Source organism: Perna viridis, chromosome 7, assembly GCF_037379345.1.
Source record: "Perna viridis isolate PV_CMFRI_1.1 ecotype Kerala chromosome 7, ASM3737934v1, whole genome shotgun sequence".
NCBI classification, from domain to species: Eukaryota; Metazoa; Mollusca; class Bivalvia; order Mytilida; family Mytilidae; genus Perna; species Perna viridis.
In genome coordinates this window covers 47,290,411-47,313,770 of record NC_142451.1, presented here as the reverse complement: position 1 = coordinate 47,313,770, position 23,360 = coordinate 47,290,411, and the positions used below count along the sequence as shown (strand labels likewise).

The window sequence follows — 23,360 nt, the reverse complement described above, 5'->3', positions numbered from 1 at the left end:
GCAGTCGACCGACAGACAGACAGACAAGCGATTACATGATAATTATTGGTTGAAAGATTGGTGTAAACAAATTACAATGCCTACAAATAAATAGAAAAAAGGTACTGTGTTTGAAGAATTTTCTGTGTATATTTATTTACCTCTACAAATGCCCTGCAATGTGTTAGGTGTCATTTCACAGTAAAGGCCTTTGTCTTCATCACACCGATCTACGATACTGCACGTGTCACCATACTGGCGCGCGCACATGTAGCAACAACCGCATCCGTCAAAAATCTTTGGTACGCCATCTTGGCAGTTCAAATGTTTTGATGGGCAGCTACACTGTCTTGGGCATTCACTAACTATCTATAAAAAATATTTTCAAAGATCTGTCAGTGCATAGTTTTATTTTGTTATTAGTGTTTAAGCTGTGAGAATATAGTCAATATTTATTTTACACAAGTCTTATTCAAACAGAATTCAAGTTGAACAGGTTTGTTTTCCTCTCCGGATGGTAGAATATGATGTTTTAACGTATATAGTTACACGAATTTCAGGTACTAGGTTTAGTCTATAAAAGGATTAAATCATATGCCAAAGAGGCCCGATCAACATCGCACTATTAAAGTGAAAAATGTTACACTATATATATGCGGAACACCTCTTGAAGTCTCGATCCTGACTGCATGAAAAGGGTCGAATCACGTGGTATCCTGGTTACAGCTTGGGTACCCTGTAATGCACGAGCGCTTGAGTGTTCAATTCAGATATATAGAAACCAAACTTTCATGCAGTTTTGCATAGAATACCGTAAGTGGACTTCGTGAAGAAATTTTATTATTGTGGATTTCAACATGCAAGTTTAAAAATGTTAGTTTTCATGTACATATAATACTAGAATGGCTACAAACACGGTGACTTATTTTACCTTCAGATGTTAAATATCTGATCGCATTTTGTTATTAGGACTGTGGTTACGCAATAGATAGAATTAGTTTCTAGAATTGTAATAAAATTTCAATATCTTCTAATTAATGTTCACGTTGTTATATAAATTTACGAAATGTCAAATCTGGGTATGAGAAATGCAGGTATACGTTGACCTTTAGATTAAGCATAATGCAATATTGACCATTTGGCTATATATGTGTCATTTACTGACATTGCACCTCACGTTTTTTCTTCCAAGCAGTAAGAAATCACATTGTATGAAAAAGGTAAATCTTGCAAACAGTGCACCAGTGAACAATCATATTTCTGACAGGTCATATTTTGTCATTTTCCAACGTGATTCAAGTCAGATTACATTATAAAGTGAAGCGTAAGAGGATTCTTATTTTAATTCGATTTGTCATTTTATTTGCAGGATGTAGTGCTGTCGTCAAGAGGTAAAGGAAATAAAAATAATTAAAGCAAAGTATTGCAATATCTACACAGAGTTACCGGTCTCTTTGTAACTTTGGGTAAAGAATGTAAAACATCAATATATCAGTGAGGATCTGACGATTAAATAGACATCGGCCCGTCACACTGTCAAGAAAAAGATCATTGTAGACGATCCATAACATGTTATGTCCATCAAGCTGCATTGATTGACAGCAGTTACATGTATAGATCTATTCTCGATAATGTCTCCATTGATCATATGACAGAATGAATAAATCTAACGTATAATCTTTTTGTTCCTGAGGTCACCTGCCAGTACATATTGTCAGATTTAAAATACAGGTGTTTGGTTTATACAGGAGTTTGGTTTATACAGGTGTTTAGTTTATTCTGGTGTTTGCTTTATACACGAGTTTGCTTTATACAGGTGTTTGGTTTACACAGATGTTTGTTTTATACAGGAATTTGGTTTATTCTAGTGTTTGGTTTATACAGGAGTTTGGTTTATACAGGTGTTTGGTTTATACAGGTGTATGGTTTATTCTGGTGTTTGCTTTATACAGAGGTTGGTTTATACAGGTGTTCGGTTTACACAGATGTTTCTTTTTTACAGGAGTTGGGTTTATTCTGGTGTTTGGTTTATACAGGAGTTTTGTTTATACAGGTGTTTGGTTTATACAGGTGTTTAGTTTATTCTGGTGTTTGCTTTATAAAGGAGTTTGCTTTATACAGGTGTTTGGTTTACACAGATGCTTGTTTTATACAGGAATTTGGTTTATTCTAGTGTTTGGTTTATACACGAGTTTTGTTTATACAGATATTTGGTTTATACAGGCGTTTGGTTTATACAGATGTTTGGTTTTTACAGATGTTTGGTTTATACAGGTGTTTGGTTTATTCTGGGGTTTGCTTTATACAGGAGTTTGGTTTATACAGGTGTTCGGTTAACACGGATGTTTCTTTTATACAGGAGTTTGGTTTATTCTGATGTTTGGTTTATACAGGTGTTCGTTTTACACAGATGTTTCTTTTATACAGGAGTTTGGTTTATTCTGGTGTTTGATTTATACAGATGTTTGGTTTATACAGGAGTTTGGTTTATTCTGGTGTTTGATTTATACAGGAGTTATGTTATACAGGTGTTTTGTTTATACAGGAGTGGTTTATTCTGGTGTTTGGTTTATACAGGAGTTTGATTTATACAGGTGTATGGTTAATTCTGGTGTTTGCTTTATACAGGAGTTTGGTTTATACAGGTGTTCGGTTTACACAGATGTTTCTTTTCTACAGGTGTTTGGTTTATACAGGAGTTTTGTTTATACAGGTGTTTGGTTTATACAGGAGTTTGGTTTATACAGGTGTTCGGTTTACACAGATGTTTCTTTTCTACAGGAGTTTGGTTGATTCTGGTGTTTGGTTTATATAGGAGTTTTGTTTATACAGGTGTTTGGTTTATACAGGAGTTTGGTTTTTACAGGTGTTTGGTTTGTATAGGTGTTTGGTTTATACAGATGTTTGGATTATACGAGAGTTTGGTTTATAGAGGAGTTGGGTTTATTCTGGTGTTTGGTTTATTCTGGTGTTTGGTTTATACAGGAGTTTTGTTTTTAGGTGTTTGGTTTATACAGGACTTTTGTTAAAACAGGAGTTAAGTTAATACAGGTGTTTTGTTTATACAGGAGTTTGGTTTATACAGGAGTGTGGTTTATACAGGTGTTAGGTTTTTTAAGGGTTCAGTTAAACAGGTTTCATTTTTTTCATAAATGGTGTGTTCAATATATTTTAATAGCAGATAAAATCTTGGTAATATCACTCAACAAATATAATTAGAATTTTTCAATTTGAATTTATAAAATAGCTTCAAGGTTGTCTTCTTTTTATTGCTTTCAATTTCACACATCATGTTTGTTTAATATAAACTTTCTATAAAATCTTAATGAAAACAATAAAATAAATTAATGGTAGAATTGCATTGTTTTTTTTCATGATTTACTGTAGCGAATCACTATAGCTATACTGTTATCTTGAGCACATAATCTCACATTTAACCAGCTACTCTTTGACAATCATATTTAGCTTAAGTTACAATTAGTGCGCCTATTTTCCGAGTAACCATTTTAACCACATTTAGTTCCAGCCTACAAAATACACTTGAATGAAACCAATAACATTTTGCATCAAACTTCATGCCATACATGTACGTTGTTTCTTAGATATGAAGAATAAATCCCTAAAGTAATATGGGAAAGATGCATGCTACAAGTCATTTACTGAATTTTACTTTTTTGCTTTTGCAATATCGTTAATTGGTCATGTGACTAACGTGAAATCTCGTGATTTCGGTCGTATATTATGTTAGGTCGTGCCATCAATACTGCGTCGCAACTGTCGATTAGTGCAGGAGCCAGGATCCCAGGCTAACGTCCCCGACAACGCAATTTATATATTTTACATGTAATATGTTGTATACATATACATTGCCTCTAGAAGCAAGCACCGAGATTTAACATTTTTAAACCCTCACTTTTAACTTTATGAGCAGTGGCAGCTCCGACTATATCATTTTAAGATAAAGCGGGTCCAATTCAGAATATGTAAAAAGTCCGGAATGATTACAGTACTCCACGGATATTGGAAATGTTTTACAACAGAACCTGTGACGTAAATGCAACAGGCTCTATTTCATGGAGCGGGAAAAATTAAAAGAATACATTTGAAACGACTGCATATTTTCACTGGCAAAAATTAATTCTTATTTATTTTTAGTTATTGATTCTGATGAGTGTAAATTACTGATTTTCTTGCTGCAGAACTTCCATTTTAAGGCTGTTTCTGCAGACTACTTAACATATTCCGGTTAGGCTGATAGCTTTCATTTGGGACCATCTCAAAATTCTGTTCTCACGTACACACACGACTTTGTGCTCGCTCTTAGATTCTTTCATCCATACAATAATAGGAAATTGTACGGACGCATCTTGTATATACAACTTGATTTCAGCTATTTCTGTTAGATCAAAGAAAACTTCCTGTCTCAGTTCTCTTGCGTTTATTTCATTTCAGAAAGAGCGTGTTAATGGAAATCGTCTTCAACATAATATTCAAGAGCGGTATTTGTTGAGTGGGTGACCCTGTTTTGGGAATTGCTATAACAAACATGTGCTCTCTCGTGGTAGGATTAGAGATGAGACAATTCTTATCCTTGTCTGTTCTGCAAATACAAGTCTAATTGTTATGGTATTTCTCTGTAAGATCAAACAGGGACGCTAGAAATTAATTTGTCTCAATTTAATGGAAGAAAAGTCAAACTTAATCCATTTAATGAGAACGCGTCTCCTTAAAATGCCGTCTTCCATACATTTTAATTGATTTTTGTAATATTTAACTTTTCTGATATTGATTATTTTCTAATTAACAGATTACGGTTAATTGCCATTGATTTAAACATGGGTCTGAAGTAAATGGATTCGGAAATGACTTGGAAAATTTATATCGTAAAATGTAAAATAGCAGTATCAAATAGGGGGAAAAATCTCGACAGATTGTTGCTTTCAGAATAATAAAAATCTCGACAGATTGTTGCTTTCAGAATAATAGAATTCTTTGCACTTTCGCCAGTATCAGATTAGTGAAACCAAGAAAATGTAAACTATACATCTTAATATCCTCAATAATCTTGAGAGAGAATAATTTCCCCATGATTAATCATTTATTACAATAAAATAGGAAATTTTACTAATTTCTGTGATTGTCTTTTTCTATATTGGAAGCTGAAGACACAATACACACGCGTTTCCTTTTTAAGATGTGATATTCAAATCGACACAGACTTCTAGTTTATTGGAGGTGAACTCTAAAATAAGTCATAGCGCATTATCTCAGAATATGACGACTCTATTTGATACACTGCTCCATCGGATCAAATTGATACTGGGAAAATATTGTAAGCATAGCAAGGTCTGAAATATTCCCGACGATGTAAAATTGTCAAATTTGCAAGCAATTTTTTGCCGTTCCCTCCATCGTTCATATTACCGCTGTGACATCAATGGCAACACTGTCTGCACCAAGTTCAGCGCCCTAGACCACTCGGTCAGCTCGGCTATATAAAAATGTGGCTTTCTCTGGCCGTGTCATTCCTCCTTGTAGGATTAATCTAGGGCTGTAACTTAGTACACAAGGTATGCCAGTAAGGGACAGCTCACCTAGGTGTTATTATGTACGATAGAGGATCAAATTAATGATGCATGTCACAACAAATCAATATCATACAAACGTCTCAGAATGTGACGACTCTATTCCCTACACTGGTCCATCGGATCAAATTGAAACAGGGAAGATAATGTAAGAATAGCAGGGTCAGATAATTTTCCAACGATGTAGAACTGTCAAATTTTCAAAGTATTTTTTTTTTTGTCATTCCCTCCGCAGGATTAGAACTCCTATATGTATACCGCTGTGACATCTATGGCAACACCGCCTGCACTAAGTTCAGTGCCCTAGACCACTCATATATATATCAAAGCTTCTGGCCCTGGTGTAATATATTTTAAACTGACTTAGGATACCACAGTCTCTGTTCTAATTGGTGTAATACGTTGAAGAAAACACAGAACCTTGTCTGTCTGACAATGACATATAACGAATGATCAGGTTTACAAAAATGCCCTTTTGGTGAAATACAAAATATAAAGGTGATCATATTACCTATTTATGTCCAAAACACAATCAAAAGCGACCATGACACAAAACAAAGTGAACCAAAGCACGAAACAAAAACGACCACAGCAAAAAACAAAGGCGACTACAGCAAAAACAAAGGCTACTACCGCACACAATAAACTAGACTACAGCAAAAACAAAGGCGACTACAGCACAAAACAAAGGCGACTACAACACAAAACAATTGCGACTACAGCACTGACGGTGGCTACCACTTTAAAATAGATAACTAAAATTACTCTGTAGGTTTCCATATCTCTTTATAGAAACTAAACATAGTCACTGCTGTTTCTATTTTGTTAGTAAACCAACACTACTTGAACATATGCAGTACATGGTCTCATGGTGTATCACCAGTGTAGGTGTCGCTGCTTCCTGGCTGGTCGTGGATTAAATACTAAGATTGGTAAAATAAAACTTATAAGTGATCTCAAACTCTGGCATAAGTAGTCACACTTCCCTAGGCCTGTCTGTTGCAATTGACAGAATACAAAATTGAAGAGTACCATAAAAGAATATGAACTAAAGCTTCAAGTTCTTTTGGTGGAATAAAAACTTAAGTGGCACTCCAGCTAAGAATCATGCAAATATATGTGATTCATGAATGAAAAGCCTACGTATTTTTATTTTTTTATATTTTGTTAAAATTGCCATAGTCAACAGAAGTTAACATCCGGTTTTTCATATAACCCGTGTTCTTTGGAAATAAAAATTACATAGAATGCACTGTAGTTTCAAAATTAAGGGAGATAACTTTGTAAGTGACACTCAAATACAATAGAATCTATCGGATTTTCAATGTTGATTATCTTCTATGAACAGAGATTGCAATGAATTATTACACTTTTCATAATATACACCCAAAAACAATTTAATTACAAAAAACATGTAGACTTTTTTGGGATGTATTACATTTTTCTCATTTTGCACGATTCTTACAACGACTACTACTGAAGTGATTGACCGTTCTCATCTTGTAGTTAAAATAACACCCTAGACAAAAATCAAAACACTGTTGTTTTTTTCAGTTGAGTGTTTGGGGTCGTGCTATTTTACGGAAGATGCAGTAAAATAAAAACAGTCGTATTTGATCACCGTTCTAAAGTCGTTTCCTGTTCAAATTTTAGCTGCTTGTCAAGGACATTTTCTTTTCATTTCTTGTGCACCTTAGACTAAAAAACATTTATATGTTTATCAATAAGCTTATTCGCACTTAAAGGCCGCGCACATTTTGGGCCAAGTATTTTTATACATGGACGCTGTAATATCGCTTTGAGATAAACTCATTTAACATTTAAGAATATTAACTCCTGTTTTGTGTGAAACTAATTTACCTATGATTAAATTTATATTTTCCTATCTTTAAAGGTATTACCAAAACTTATTTATTTATATGAATGCCACTTATGAAAGTTATTCTAAAAAACTGTTTAGAATTCTCAACACTAGTTCGTCATACCACCTGTATTCTATTAGATTAAGCTTCTCAATGGTATCCCATCGTGATATCAGACTTAGACATGTCTCATCTTTTGTTCGTGATGTTTCTCAATATTGTACTACATAAGGAGATGAAAACATCATATGAAACTAATAACGCAAGATATATTGCGTATAGAATCGATCTGTTTGTTGAGAAGTTTAGGTACAATGTACGCGTTTATTTTGTAATGATGTATGGCGAGCTAGGGCAATTTGCGGTATAGATGTGATATTTTTTGTCGTTCATGTATATATTTCTGGATACTTTTGGGAACAATTTAAAGGGGCTATCAATAAATATGAGTAAAAAATGCTTTCATGGAGTCTTCATGTATTACGACCGTGCATATCTTGGTTGTAATATACAACTTACAAATTTGACAGAGATAATTAAGACTAAATAATGAGAAGTCGGCACCACTATATGCATTTCATAATCTATAAATATGCGGGAAAGCGTACATAAAGCCAAGAATTGTGATACTCGCTAGCTTATTCAAAGAAGAAGGTTAGTACGTATGGTTGTAGGAGACAACGAGAATATAAGTATTTAGACTCTAATCGTTTAGTTAGTTACGACACGTAATTATTAATCGTTTTTTTTTATTTTTATTTTATTTTTTTTCTTGTTTGACAGGTCGACGCACAATTAAAAATACAAGAAAAATATATAGTTTAAGACAGTTTAAACAATATTTAATTCCGTATAAAGCTGAAGTGGATTGGGCAGCAGGCTAAGCCTATAAAAGACCTCTCCATGATACAAGGTACAAAATTACAATTATCAATATAACACAATATTTGATATATGAATTATTAATCAATAGACATGTGGCAGCAGGCCATGGCCATTTTGGATAATGGATTTTAGAGTAACATGTAAACACAAGTACTGCAATAGAATATAAATAATTTGAATTATTACTGATTATTTGTCACTATATGAAATGACCTATTGCCACTTCCTTTCATTACATAGAAACTGTAAATTTTAATTTCTGAATTAAAGTACCTAGGATAAGTACATAGGCCAACAACAGTTATCTTCATCAGTATATTAATAGTGTAAATATTGTGAGATAGAGAGAACAAAACAAAAGAAAGAAGAAAGGAATTTTCAAATGAAATGAAAAGAACCAAATACAAGAGAGGGAAAAAAATACAGATATTACAGACACTAGAAATGTAAATAATAAGCTAGTTGGCAATAGCAGGGAATTTTCATTTTGATATAAATTGAAAATGAAAATAAAAAGAACAAAGATGTAAAGTATATACAAATAGTAGGCATAGTTGATGTTTTGAGAAAAAGGTTTACAAAGTCACAATATCATTTAACTAGATAAAAAAGTGTCAAACAAATCTATTTGAATCTCTAATATACTGATGATCTTATGTTGTTCTCATAATTCAAGTTCGAGTCACTAAATAACAGGAGATCAAGATCAACATCTACACCCACATGTGACAGATTTTCAAAAAGAATGTTTCTAATATCAATATATGCTGGGCAGTCAAAGAAGAAATGAAAATTATCCTCACATGGACCAGAGCAGCATGGACAAGAGGATCATCTACTGAGAAATCATGAAACAAGTGGGAAATCACTGGCTGCATTTCTCAACTGACAAAGCATGATATTGAATTTTCTTATTCCATAGTCAAAGTGCTTTGGTGGAGTATTTGGTTTATATTTTTATCAAGTTTCACTTTGAGTGAACTTATAGTTGGTGAATTCTTAGTTTCATGATCAAGTTCATTCCATAATCTAATAGTAGCAGGTAAAAACCTATTATAATAAGATGATGCCCTGCATTGAGGCAGAATAAAGTTTTGACCTTCCTGTCGCAAGGCATAATTATGTTGCCTTGGATAATATGGAGCGACCATTTCTCGCATGTAGTCAGGTGTAAGACCATTTATTGTATGTAGTCAGGTGTAAGACCATTTCTCGCATGTAGTCAGGTGTAAGACCATTTATTGCATGTAGTCAGGTGTAAGACCATTTATTGTATGTAGTCAGGTGTAAGACCATTTCTCGCATGTAGTCAGGTGTAAGACCATTTATTGCATGTAGTCAGGTGTAAGACCATTTCTCGCATGTAGTCAGGTGTAAGACCATTTATTATCTTGTAAAATGTTATATGTTTATGTTTTTTTTCGCCTGTTGCAAAGTTTCTGAAAAATACATACACGTTAATAGTAAAATTCTTGTATTTTATGTACATAGACAAATCGAAAAAAAAGTTACTTGAAATAGTGAAGATATATGTTTAATCCGGTTTTATAAGTTCGTTTGTCATTTCCTATTTTGATATCAATTTTAACATTTAAATGCATTTGTTTACGCTCCAGATACTGTTAGTTCTAGTACTGTACAATACTAGATTAAATTTGTCAACTACATGTAGTTTAATTGCCTGTATAGTCCATTATTGCTGATACTGGTACATTAGTATTGTATTTTCCAGTACTTCCAATTATACCAGAAAACCATTACACAAAATAGAGAACCAATACCTTAAAGTAGTAAATTGAGGTTGGGAGTGATTTTTTTTTTTGGGAGGGGGGATACCTTATTGGTATTCTCTGGTTGTCTTTAATCCATCGTACATATACATCGCTAAAGGGACAAAACCTTATTTACAATTGTAGATCGTTGTATTTAGGCCAACCAGATCTATTGGAATACCGGTAGTATGACATGTGGCTACCAATACCGGTGGTATGACGTGCGGCTATAAATACCGGTAGTATGACGTGTGACTACAAATACCGGTAGTATGACGTGTGACTACAAATACCGGTAGTATGATGTGTGGCTATAAATACCGGTAGTATGACGTGTGACTACAAATACCGGTAGTATGACGTGTGACTACAAATACCGGTAGTATGATGTGTGGCTACCAATACCAATAGTATGACGTGTGGCTACGAATACTGAAGGTATAAAACGAGAGGAAATAAAAGGTATCACACACACACTCTACACGTTGACTTACTTCCAAATAGTTAGAGTGGGGAAACGCTCTCGGACCCACGTGGGGTCTGGGAGTAGGCCAGAGCGTCAACACAGCAGCCCAGCCGCTAGTAGGACATACTCTGAGTTCTTTGGTCAGGTATCCCGAAGGCTGGGCTCCTCTATCTTCTACTATTAACTGGCATTACTAACAGAATCCGCGTAAGGGGCGGTCGTGCGAGATCCGTAAGAATAGCCAAGACCGTAAAAATAAACCCAATCATCAAGATATCACAACGCCGGGAACTCCAAAGGGACAACATACGAAAAATAAATAGCACTTATTTTTGTCTATATGGTGTATGTCAAGGAGGTTTTGTGTGTATTAATATGTGAATTTTATGAAGGCCTTGTAAAACTAGTTAAACCCCAACGCAGATTTCATGCGCTTTTCCAGTCAGGAGATGATGGTCATTAATGCGTCTTTGTGTCGTTATATGACTTATAGTTTTATTTTGTCATCGTTCTTTTACCATGCGTTTTATTACTTTTATTGTCGAGGGCTTTCAGAGCTTACTTTTTGAAGAACTGTTGGTGACGTCGGAAAGTGTTTACTATTTTGTATTTATATTATACGCATATGCTTTTGTTGCGTTTCAATATATCCGTGGTTTTTTTATTTGTCAAAAGAACTGAAAAGTACACACTAGTATAGATCTTTTGTCATGGCTTCTCCCGTTATATGCGATCAAATTTCTAACAGCTAAAGCAAAGCGAACTATAAATAAAACAGATTTAAAAAAATACAAATATTGAATCATGATGTTGATAGCAGTGCTAGTACCGATTACAATTGCTTAAATTTCCCGGAAAGACCACAAATATCGATCATTGGTAAATTGTCTTTACTGTGCTTAAAGTTCATGCTTTACAAACAGTTGAGACAATTTACAGGTTTCCACTTGAAAATTCCTGTGATGTTTGTTTAATCGTTCTGAGAAAGAAAGTCGCAACCATTTAAAGCTGCATTGGCTGTCATTTTCGTAATTTTTTGTTTCTGTTGAAATATACCTTAACTTTGAATTATTTCTACTAAATTGTAACTTTCCTGTATAACTTCATTTGATATCCACAAATAAAATGCATTAAATACATGAAATAGGTGTCTATATCTATTGTCTTGCAAGACAAAAAATCGACCTAGATAAATCCGTATGCATATGACTTCTTGTGACCTTAATCCGCGCATGTGCTGTAAGGGTCGCCTCTTTAATAACACATCTGATTGCAAAGCGAAAGTGGTTATTCAACGGTAAGGAAAACCGACGGACTCAAGCAGTAAATGAAGAAAGTTCGAATATAACGCAAGGATCCTTTTGAAATTTACCTATTGTGGCTCAAATATGGTCATTATTTATTTGAAAACTAATCAAGAAGTAGATGAAATGAAATGAAAACAAGACACGTGCTTACCTGTGTATCCCTTATTGTTATTTTTTTTTACAAAGGTTAAAGTATTTTAACCCAGGTGAATGTCCAGTCGGCGATCTTCGGAAGTAATGGCGAAAAATAATTAGATCAGAGCTATCGATCTCCGATTTAAAAAACGTGGTTTTCACAATATTCTGTAGGTATTATCGACATTTATTGCTTCAATTGCGTTACTACTACCTTACTGCACTGAATCAGTAAAATTCAGTAGAATCAAAACTGAACGAATTTGGCAGCTATTGCAGCTTTAAATATCATAATATTTGCATTGAGAATAAAAATACCAAACTCACAGTGCAATGCTCAGACGTAAGTGTCTTATTTTTCAATTCATTCTTCGTCTTTTCATGCGTTTTATATTGATATTTTTAAATAAATGCAAATATCCAAAAAAATTAATCATTCGCGCTATTACAGTATCCTTTAAAGATGTTTCGATATTTGTTAAGTTTTTTAACTATACTAAATTCCAGCTAGGCTCAAGGTCATTCATCATGTGGGGAAATATTTCTTAGAGTTTATCTCCCAGCTAGTTTTCATAAATCATAGATTCCAGAGTTATGCAATGTTTCATTCCCAGACAAATTTTCTCTCCACACTTGACGTAAGTTCATGTTCGGGTCTAACAATACAGCAGCTTCCCGCATGGGAAATACAAGCGCAACGTCTGCGGTGCGTTAAACTCTGTTAAACAAGACAATCAGCAGTTATGCTTCAGAGAGAGTCTCGAAGATCCGTAGATCTCAAAATGGATTCTCAGTAATTCTGTCTGAGGTAAACAAGACTTGTCGATTATATTACTCTACATGCAGTCACAAGTACGGCTCCCCCGAGAGTCGGGAAACATTTGATCAAATAAAAATACTACAATTAATAAACCCAGTTTTTCATTCAATTTTTTCAAACTACGTTGATATTTGTAGAACCAGGATAGTTCACAAGATCTATCGGGAGATGGCGATAGACACTCATTATCAGTAAAGCATAGGCATTTAACTTGCAGCGTGATTGCCTTTTTGGTCAGATAAAATATAAAGACTGTGTTATCTTTTCCTTATCAGTAAATCTTAATTGAAGTTTGTGAAGAAGCCAGTTTTCCTAACTTCCGGCACGACTTACGCAATTAATTGTTGGTATTTTAGACAAGACTCGGCATAAATCAATTTTCTACTCAAAACATTGCGGGAAGGTCCATAGTCTAGCTGTCATTTCCCCCTTAAAAGCATGTCTAACAGTGAGATTTTATTAATTTGTTACTAATGTCAACCAAAAACTCTTTTCCATTCACAAGAAATGAATTTATGGAACGTTGTCTTCGTCACTGTCGCTTGTCAGTCACAGTTATAGAATCACAGATTTTATCAGCTATTGACGCTTAATTAAGTTCTTAAATAATGAATAATACATAAAATGTCAGTAAATGAATTTCGATTCGTACGACGATTTCAATCAAAACAATTTATGTTTTACTCAATCAGCTGTACAAATTACTCAGGATAAATATTTCCTGGAAAGCTTAACACCGGAAATATACAATTTGTTGTTGCATGCAAGCAAATGGCACTTGGAGCTGTAGTTCAGGGTTTCTCAGCCTCCGCGTGGTTGTAAATAAAGCATGACAGTGTCAATAATCTGGATCAGTTATCAGACGTATATGAAATCAAAGACATCCGACTGCAAGAAAAGTTCGCGGAAGTTGAGGTATTTTCCAATCACCAAGGGGATGTATTTCCCCAAAGAATACTTTTTTAAACTAATAAAATGAAAGAATTGATTAGAAAATAAAAACCTTCTAGAATGCTAAATACGTACAATGTAAAAATATATTGTCTTGTATTTGTTACATTGTTGTTAGCCTGACAAGGATGAATTAAACAATTGCATGTAAGCATAAATGCTTATTTGTAATATCCGCTAACACAATTTATATCCACTTCAAGATGACAAAAGCTATGGGATCACCGAGAAAATTATTTCTATAAGACATTAAACTATTGCATGACAGAAATTATATAGTGACAAATACTTTATTTGATCTATAACAATACTGAAAGACGAATTTTATCGGCAAAGCCGATGTCCCTTGATGGCTGCTCCAGACATTTAATCTAGATTTCCTAACGTTAAGTCATTGTTAACTGATCGCTTTTAGAAAATGTTCAAAACACTGGAAAGACAACAGATGACGGACTACCAGCAACCAAAAAAACGTCAACCAACCAAAGAGCGATTCTTACAGTGAATAAGGAACATTTATTTAAAAAAAAACGCGTGGTTATATTAAAATATTTTACAAACTTAATAAAAAACTATATTTCTTTGGCCACGAATCAAAGTTCTCGTAAATCTCTCTCTTTGTAATATCACAAAAATAACTATTAAAAACATTTTTTTAATAAAAATTAAATAATTTTTATGTATATAAATATATTTTCGAAAGTATATTTATCAATTACACGACTTTATACTGAATAGAATGTCAATAATTCTTATTAATTCCAACAAATGAAACAAAGAGGTACTAGTAATACACAACTACAATAAAAAAAAAACCAAACAGATAAGCCAGGTCGAAGTTTCTTCGGAGAGTGAATTTTTGTAAAGGTGTCCTTTTGAACTTCTTTTTTTGTCAGTAATGGGGGAAGTTAAAGGGAAAATTTACAATCCGATAACAGAAAAAAAAAACATTATACATGTACAAACTGTATGTGTGTCTCATACAAGATTTGGTGCCTAATTAAATATTAATTAATAATCAATGGTATAAATATAATAAACAATAAACAGTAGATTTGTACATTGCTGCCACCAGATGACCATCTGCTTCACAATCCTTCGCCAACAGGTTTTGCTCTATGATTTTAAGACAAATTAAGTACCATTCTGTGCAAGAATCAGGCAATGGGGGGGTGACATCATATGTCTAAATTTTGGTCTTTTTTGCCTCAGATATAATCAATACACCAAGAAAACAACTTTCAATTTATCCTGAAGCATCTGTGACAGATATTTGTTGACAATTTTCCCGCCATTTTTCCATAGTGCATTTCAACTAAATTTGACCTATCAATATCTTAAAAAGGCAAACTTTACAAACACTTTGACAGTAATTTCTTGATTTTATGAGGTATAAATGCTCAGTTAATATAATCAAATCTCTGTGTATTTTTTCTACATGTGCCACACCTTAACCACGTTTTGCCTGATTCTTAGACGGAGAACTTAACCTAATAAACAAGTGAGGTACAAAATAAATGTGTCATCAGCAAAGCAAGTTAAAAATCAAAATATATTATCTGGTATAAAATTCGTTTAATGAATGTAAGGCGTGTATTTTTTAAAGGGAAAATCCAGAATGAAAGTAAATCGATTTAAGAACATAAAATATTTCAACGTTCATCTGTTTATAATACATTATGCGTGTTCAAGTATTAGCTTAAGAGCTGTCAAATGTTTCAGTTATGAATCGCTGTGGGTACAAAATAATAGTTAGTATAGGTAAGTTATCTGATTTTCTCGGCAATGAACATGCCTTCAATGCTTTACATCAAATATCACAATGAACGTGCCTGCAATGCTTTACATCAAATATCATTTGGTGCATTTAACGACTACGCTTATATGGATGAGCTTACGAAAGTTTTGAAGGCTTTGTGACATTTAAAAATAAATGTCAGATATATTTATTCATCAATCCTAAAGAAAACAGGTGTTCTCTAAGTTCGAGTAATTCTGAAAGCAGTAATAAAAAGTCTCCAATGTCGAGTATTTTGTAAATTCTAAAGCCGTTTTCTGCGTGGTCAAAGCTACTACAGTTGAATTTAAACAGATTTAAAAATGCATCAATATTCAATTTATTTATGACTTAGTATATCTGAAACCACTTCGTCTGAATTATTAAACTAAACATAGGCTTTTCGTCAATAAAATACAAAGTAGCTTTGCATATTTTTCTTAGAAAGTTTTTATTACTCATTTTTAATGTAATTTGAAATAATTGTCATGTGTCATTTAATCGGGTTTGGAAACAGTTAGAGAATACCCGAGTGGATAATCTACATAAAGTACCGATAAAACTAGAGAATCCATGAATAATTTCAACTCCAATAAACGTGTGACAGCAATCTCCTGCACAGGCAAAGATTCTCTATATCTCTGTCAGACATAAAGATGAAACCAAACTGAGAAAATATAAATGTGTTGGTCATGTCTTAAGGAAAGAGAACATTGCAAAAGTTTCAATACGATGGACACCAACTAGAAAAAGAAAGTAAGACCGACCAAAGAAACATGGGAAGGAATAGTGAGGTGTGAGTGCAAAGATATTGGAATGCCATGGTCAGAAGTACTAAAATAAGCACAAGACAGGAAGTTATGGAGAGCTATTGTTGGCCTTCCGTGCATCCATGCATGATGAGAACGAGGTTACATATCTCTCAAAACATTTGTATGCAAATTAGTACAATGCACTATAAAAAGCTTCGCGTATTTGACATGAGCATGCATTGCTGATGCATTTGAAATTTGTTTAATTCTTGATAGCAGAGTATAGGCTAGCGGAGTGATACGTAGTAAATCGGTAAACGGTTAATAGGTCTGCGGAGGAGATTGGTATGACATTTACGAAATCTTTTTGAAATGATTTTTGGAGACAAACCAATTAAGATTACATAAGTACTCCGTTGTAAAACGCAAAACGATCATTGTACATGAAGGTGCTGTTTATGTTAATTCGTGTTAAATCAATATGCGCCATTTGTGCATGCTGAAATGAAATTATAGCATAAAACAAGTCCTTTGCGAACAAAGGCTAAATGTTTTTTTTAATATGTAACGGGATATTTTCAACTTAAGATGTCAACAAATGAAATTTTATTGCAGTCAATCGTTTATTTTCGTCGGACATGATAATTCCCAAATGATATGAATTATGCAGCATATAACACATTTAAGTACTTAACAAATACATAAGTATACCAATCAGTTCACATGCTAATGTATAATTAAATAAAGTTAAGTGTATAAAAGTTATAATCCCTTCAATTTAATGCAGTTTTAGAAAACAATTTTACAGTATAAAGATGACGCATGTTGAGAATAGGTGAACGGGCAAATCTTTTGATCACGAATATCCGACCACCCGCATATCTGTTTCAAAAATCCAAAACGAACCAATTCTTTTATGTATATTTATGATCATAAAACACAGTATGTCCAGAAAAGTCATTCTTCTAATTCCTAAACATGTATTTACAAAATTAGGCATGTGAAGGAATACTTCAACACTGAGTATACAGTATAAGGCTGTGATAGTGTTTATTTGTAAATATAAAATGACGTTTAATACCGTACCAAATCTTTACAAAAAATATTACAAATAAGGAATACGTGTAGACTCAAATGCTACTGCATTAGTAAGATTTTACGGTTATGACGTCACCGAATTTACTTTTAAAAAACACAAATTTATGAACAAATTTAATGTTATAGACATCTTTGAATCAATGTTCTTAATGTACATTTAAAACAACCAGTTGAGTGTTATAAATATCAAAGATACATGTAAAATGTATCAAATTGTATCTGAACGAAAATGTTTTAGAGATATATGACCACTTAGTTACTATTTAAGTAGAGAGGAAACTGGGAATATGATATGTTTCAAAGAGAAAAGAATCCTAGCAAACAGTGAAAAGTAACTAGAGGTTTTCTAAAGACCTTCAATGAACGGTTAAAAAATCCTTATCGCTTAGTCTGCCTTCTACTGTCCACAGAAACGACACATATACTGGGTCAGGACAGGAGAAAGCACACTCTACTCAAAACATATAAAAACTTACTCTACTTTAATTTCAAAATTACACAAGAATAGCTGAATGGTTCCTGACTTGGGCAAACGATGCGGCAATGTTGAATTGGTTTGATTAGGTGTATACTACCACACCATGTGTAGTCTGTCTTTTAGTTATCAAAGTACTTTCTATTTCAGTGGAACCTGTCTGATTTACAATAAAAATGGGACCACAAAATTGTTCTGGATTGAACAGGTGGTTTGAATATACAGGTTGAGACCAAAATATTGAATGTATAACGTATTGAGAAAGATAAGTATGGTACATGTATAAGATGGTATTAAATGGTTCTACTGTATATTGAATGAATTCTTTTCCGGGATAAGATCAGATTTGGACCTATAGTTTTGGTTTCAGACTAATTATTCTGTACCTTCGTAAGTAAGTATACAATAAAAACTACATTAGTTAATACAGCAGCTATGTCTTGATCGATTCTAGGTAATTGGAAAGCTCTCATGATCCGATGAGACAACAAATTGGAAAAAAATTAGTCGTTGGTATTGTCATCCTAGTCAATTTAGTCACATACAATGTACCCTTCGTGGGGAATAAAAATCGGCAAAATTTGATTATAGTTAAAGTAAACATATGCGACAAAGAAAATCTTATAGCATCTTAATTTTCTATTTTATTTATTTACGGAACATTGTAAAAAGGTTCACACCACACTTCAACGGATGGGAAAATAATAAATATCAAGTCTGACATTAAATTTCAATTAAAAGGGATTTAAAATCTTGAGAAGATAAGTTTTTAATTTAAAATTTTTATACATACCGCACGCCTAGATTTCTGTTCCTTCTCTTTAACATTAAAAAGTTGGCACCCATAACACGGCCCGTCATCACACTCAACACAATAGATACAAAATCCACAAATAAATAATAAAATATAGAAATTAAATTCCATCTCCATTAAGTTAATATTTTTTCTTCATTTATGAACGTTTTCTAATCACAGAGTCATACAGTTCAGTTATATATTGCTCTTACATTTTCCTGTAATGCATTCATCAATATTTAAGCAGAAAATGCCAGTGATACTAATATTGAGACCTTTTAACTCAATTCTTAGACGTCGTAAATTAGAGACATACTGTCAACAAATTACTACGCCAACAGGGGTCGGGCTTATCACATTAACACTCGCAAACTTAAAATCATTTCAACATTTAAGTGCTAAAATCGATCAATAGCCATTTACGAGAAGGTATCAAAAATGGTGTAGAAAAAGCGTAAGTAATCCAAACGCCGGGTAGATAAAATATCTAAGTTAAGTAGAGGCTTTGAATAAAGGTTTTTAGCGGGAACAATGTTATAGCGATCCAATAATTGTTTGGTTGGAAGTTGTTGCATGATTAAAGACAAGATAATTAGCGATTGATGTATTTTTTACTCGATAGGTAAAAGTGTATTTAATTAAACCTATTGATCCGGTATTTATTAGGATGGCAATTTTTCATCAATGGAACGTTACGATTAGAGGTATATAGGAAATTATCGAGGGCATATAATCCTGAACTTGTCACAGGTATTTAATGACTTTATTAAACATCTATGATACAGTGCAGGCGTGAGAGCCAATGTCATGTGTCTGCAGCTTTTGAAATAATAACAATTGTGTTGTCAACAAATAATAAATATCTATAAAACAGTTAGATTCATCCAAAAGTTTCCTGAAACAAGAACAAAATGCCTCATCCCACACCCAAAAACAAAAACAAAGCATTAGATGTGGAAAGAAACTGAAGAGTTGATAGTAACTTCTCTTGATAACAGATATAAACAGCTTAAGGCAGAAATTGCAAACAAAAAAAGACATACAAAAAAAATAATACAAACAAAAACTAAGAAAAAAATAATGAAAACAACTATTGATAGAGTAAATGAGAAATTATTATAAAATTATATAAAAATAAATACTTCAACTTTAATATTCTAGAATTGTTAATTTTACAAAAAATAAAATTCAACAAAAGCAAAGAATAGCATCTCGGTACAACGGTAAATGTTTTACTGACTCTTTAGTAATAGTTTTAAGAGACTAATCCGTCTTTATTGTTATTTCTTGTTTCAGTTACATTTCTGTATCTTTCATTTTAGTATTACTTCAAGTTTGTGCAACAATTAAGTGATTAATGATCCTGTTGAACTCAAATTGGTGTAGTATCTGTACATGCATGATTTCTATCGCAGCACCTGCTCAATTTGAGTTATGTCTTAAATGGAACCATGCTATCAAAGACATTGATTTTTAGTAAACTAACATTGTTCAATATACATTTGTTTGCTTATGAAGTATACAACAAAAGCATTATAGATTATTCTCATGAAACGGTGGAAAGAAAATAGAAGGAATGAAGTTATAACATGGATTATGTAAAAAAACAGTAACAATCAATTTTCATGAAGTTGAAAGGGAGACTTAGAAATGAAGTGTTAGTGTAAATGGGAACGTTTATAATGATTTAAGATTGATGCTGATAACACATTACTAACGATGAAACTTATCCACGGGGTGGGGGGAGGGTTCACTTCCTATGTACCAGTATATATAATGGATCTGTCTTTTTCGAGAGTTGAAATGTATGATTGGGTAATAAATTTTTCATTTCCAACGTCAATGGGCTGTCATTTCTGAGGTATACTACATCAATTGGCTGTCATTTCTGAAGTATACTATATCAATGTGTCGTATTTCAACAACTTAAATGTATAATTTATTGCTAAGACAAACTTTCCAATTATCACCAATTAATCTTCAATTAGTGTTAGCTGCAGCTGATAACCATGAAGAAAATGTCTGTTTAATCTTAATTAAATTACAAATGTATGGGACTTCATCGAAAGATTTAGCGATTATGTGCCCATTCTGCAATCTCCTGGAGACCTTTGTTTTTATTTATGTTCTCTTAATTAGACAAAAGATGTTAGGTACACAGAAATATATTACATGAATGAGTATGTATTTCTCGCTGAAAAATGTATGATGGGACTGATTATCTTGCAGACTAATATATAAAGGTGGTGTTTATCCAGCTCCAGTTGCATCCCCGTACCATATTCTAATATAAGTGACCCCCCCCCCCCAAAATGAACTTCCCACTATCATAAAAGGGAAAATTGTTTTTTTGTTGACTTTAAAAAACAACAGATAAAACTGGAAAAACTGTGATGCAAAGGTGATTTGGTGATACACCCTCCCAAAAAACATATCATATAGAAAATGATATAAACTATTCTGATGAACAAATAGAAATTAAAAATGTAATAAAAAGTCTCATCAAGTTGCCGATTAGAAGATCCACTCCGGGTCAAACAATGACAAAGTCCATGTTTCGCATCAGAAAACACCAATATTAAATCAGAAGAAAAAAAATAAAAGGAGGAAAGTGCACAATGGTAGCATGTAATAAAGAATTTGTGAACGTTTCATCATATTCCATTCAGCGGTTGCAGATGAGTTGCGGATTAGAAGTTCTGTGAACGGGCGAAAGGACAGATAGCGTGTTCACAATTTCTCCCTGCTTTTCATAGTGAGGATGTAATAAAAAAAAAGTTAATAGAGTCAGTATTTCATTTCCCAATCTTGAAATCGAAATTAAAACGTAAATATGCTATCATTAACAACAAAAAATGTTTTGACTGAAATTGGGTTTAATTCTATATAATCGGAAAAAAACCTCGTGAATTTTTTATTCAATACGCACAATAATTCTATGTACATTTGAAAATGTGTGTTAAAATAAAAAAAAAGCCTTTCAACTGTACATATAAAATGTGAAATGAAAAATGGGGACGCTTCAAACACTAGTTTCGAACAATTACCAAACGTAAAGTGGAACTCAATGAAAGATGTAAATTCGGGAAAATTGGCAATGGCGCATAAAATAAAAGAATTAGTTTGCCTGGTCATTTCGGCGTTTCGAGTTTGTAGAGACAAGACTAGTTTAAGTCGTTTTTTTTTCTCGTTTTTACAGAATGCAAGCCATTTTAGCAAGTTTTTCAAAGGGACGTTAACTTCCAACACCCGACAAGCTGGTTGGCGGTCCCATTGGGGAAGGGAAGAATAGTAAACATTTTTCTTTGAAACTTAAACTATTTAGATTTCGGTAAGTAGCTAAATGGTTTGAAATTAATCATTCAAAAGTAACCAAGTACTGACCGCAGCTACAATAAGTCAAATATTTGAATTTGAAATCTACTGCTGTCCATTGCTCCAATCGGACAATAAAGCAGTCTGTCGGGTTGGAAGATTACTTCCCATTGCTCAAAATTCTAAAAAAAAAAACCAAAGTCGTGAATAAGTACTTTCGGATTATATACATGTATGTCTATACCATGATGCTGTCTGCATTTCATTTGTAAAATCATTTTAACGTGAAATGAATGGCGATTAAAGAGAGACTACTCTATAATTGCGAGCGGCTAAGTTACTAGAATATGTGCTAAATTGACAATGTTAATTGACTTATCTAAAATAAATACAAGAGATGTACGTTGATGCAATAAAAACATTACAAAGACAAGAGTAACTTAAAAGTTAAAACACGTGTATCGTATGTATATGTAATAAAAATATTTCTTTTTTTTCTGAATTGGACAAATTTTCGCAAAGATTGTGTAAGCGGTGTTCTACTTCAGCAGTACTAGAGGTCTGGCAAAGCTATTTTTTGAGTTGGTTGGGATATGGAGGAACGGAATTTCAACCTCTTACGTTGCAGGAGTAATGGTGTTCCCGCATTTAGCAGAAGTGCTCAGCGTTTGTTGTAGAATTAACTAAAGTAAGTCAACACAAACAGGGAAAGCTCAAGATTAGTATGAGGACCATTATCTTCTTCCATAACAACCCAAACAAATGTTAAAATTTTAAGTATAAACGGTATATGACTATGCATACATTGTGGATATGCATTAGCATTTTACTTAGACCATCTTCAGTTTACCTGTATTTACACATATACACAACCTAATTTACAAGCAAGTTTAATTTTAAACAAAATTTATTTCAGTTCACACCTGAGGAACATTAAGTACTTCTGAGGCGTTTCTATCATCTGAAATTGATCAAATTATCTCATAAAAGATAGTGAATTTGAAGTTTTTCAGGAATTTATTTTTAGAAAATGCAGATTCCCAACTGATTGAATGTGTTTACAACAAGATAAACAATACAGACCTTTCGACTTTAACGAGATTGACGGGAAGATAAACTATTGGAGTCTTCTATTCAAAAACATACGAGAAACATATATGCAACAACACTAAACAGGGCACCGACATCGGGCAAAGCAAACGAGCAAAGTGGTGCCGTTCGATTAAAGCAACATCCTTTTCAGAAATAATAGTCTTGTTCTGATCCAAGAAACCTAATCAAGTTTACAGATATCAGGAAGCATGCTACTTCAGTTACCCACTTTTCAATTTTATCTGAGAGATTATCATTTAAAGCCGTTTCTACGATCTGCAAAGATTATTTGT

At 33.2% G+C, this 23,360-nt stretch overlaps 1 protein-coding gene across 2 annotated transcripts in view; it reads right to left on the bottom strand.

The window, feature by feature from the left end:
- The window catches only part of LOC148613015 (CCN family member 1-like), a 30,916-nt gene extending 11,757 nt beyond the window's left edge, over positions 1-19,159 (bottom strand). Inside the window, exons 1-2 of one of the 2 annotated variants that reach the window (XM_088594992.1) lie at positions 18,658-19,159; positions 141-348 (exon numbers count right to left, since the gene is read on the bottom strand). In XM_088594992.1, the coding sequence (XP_088451118.1) occupies positions 141-348; positions 18,658-18,795 (346 nt within the window). In that variant the 5' untranslated portion in view covers positions 18,796-19,159. The remainder of the gene's footprint in view (positions 1-140; positions 349-18,657) is intronic. The other variant, XM_088594993.1, reaches the window with a different exon arrangement.
- Positions 19,160-23,360: the final 4,201 nt, after the last annotated feature.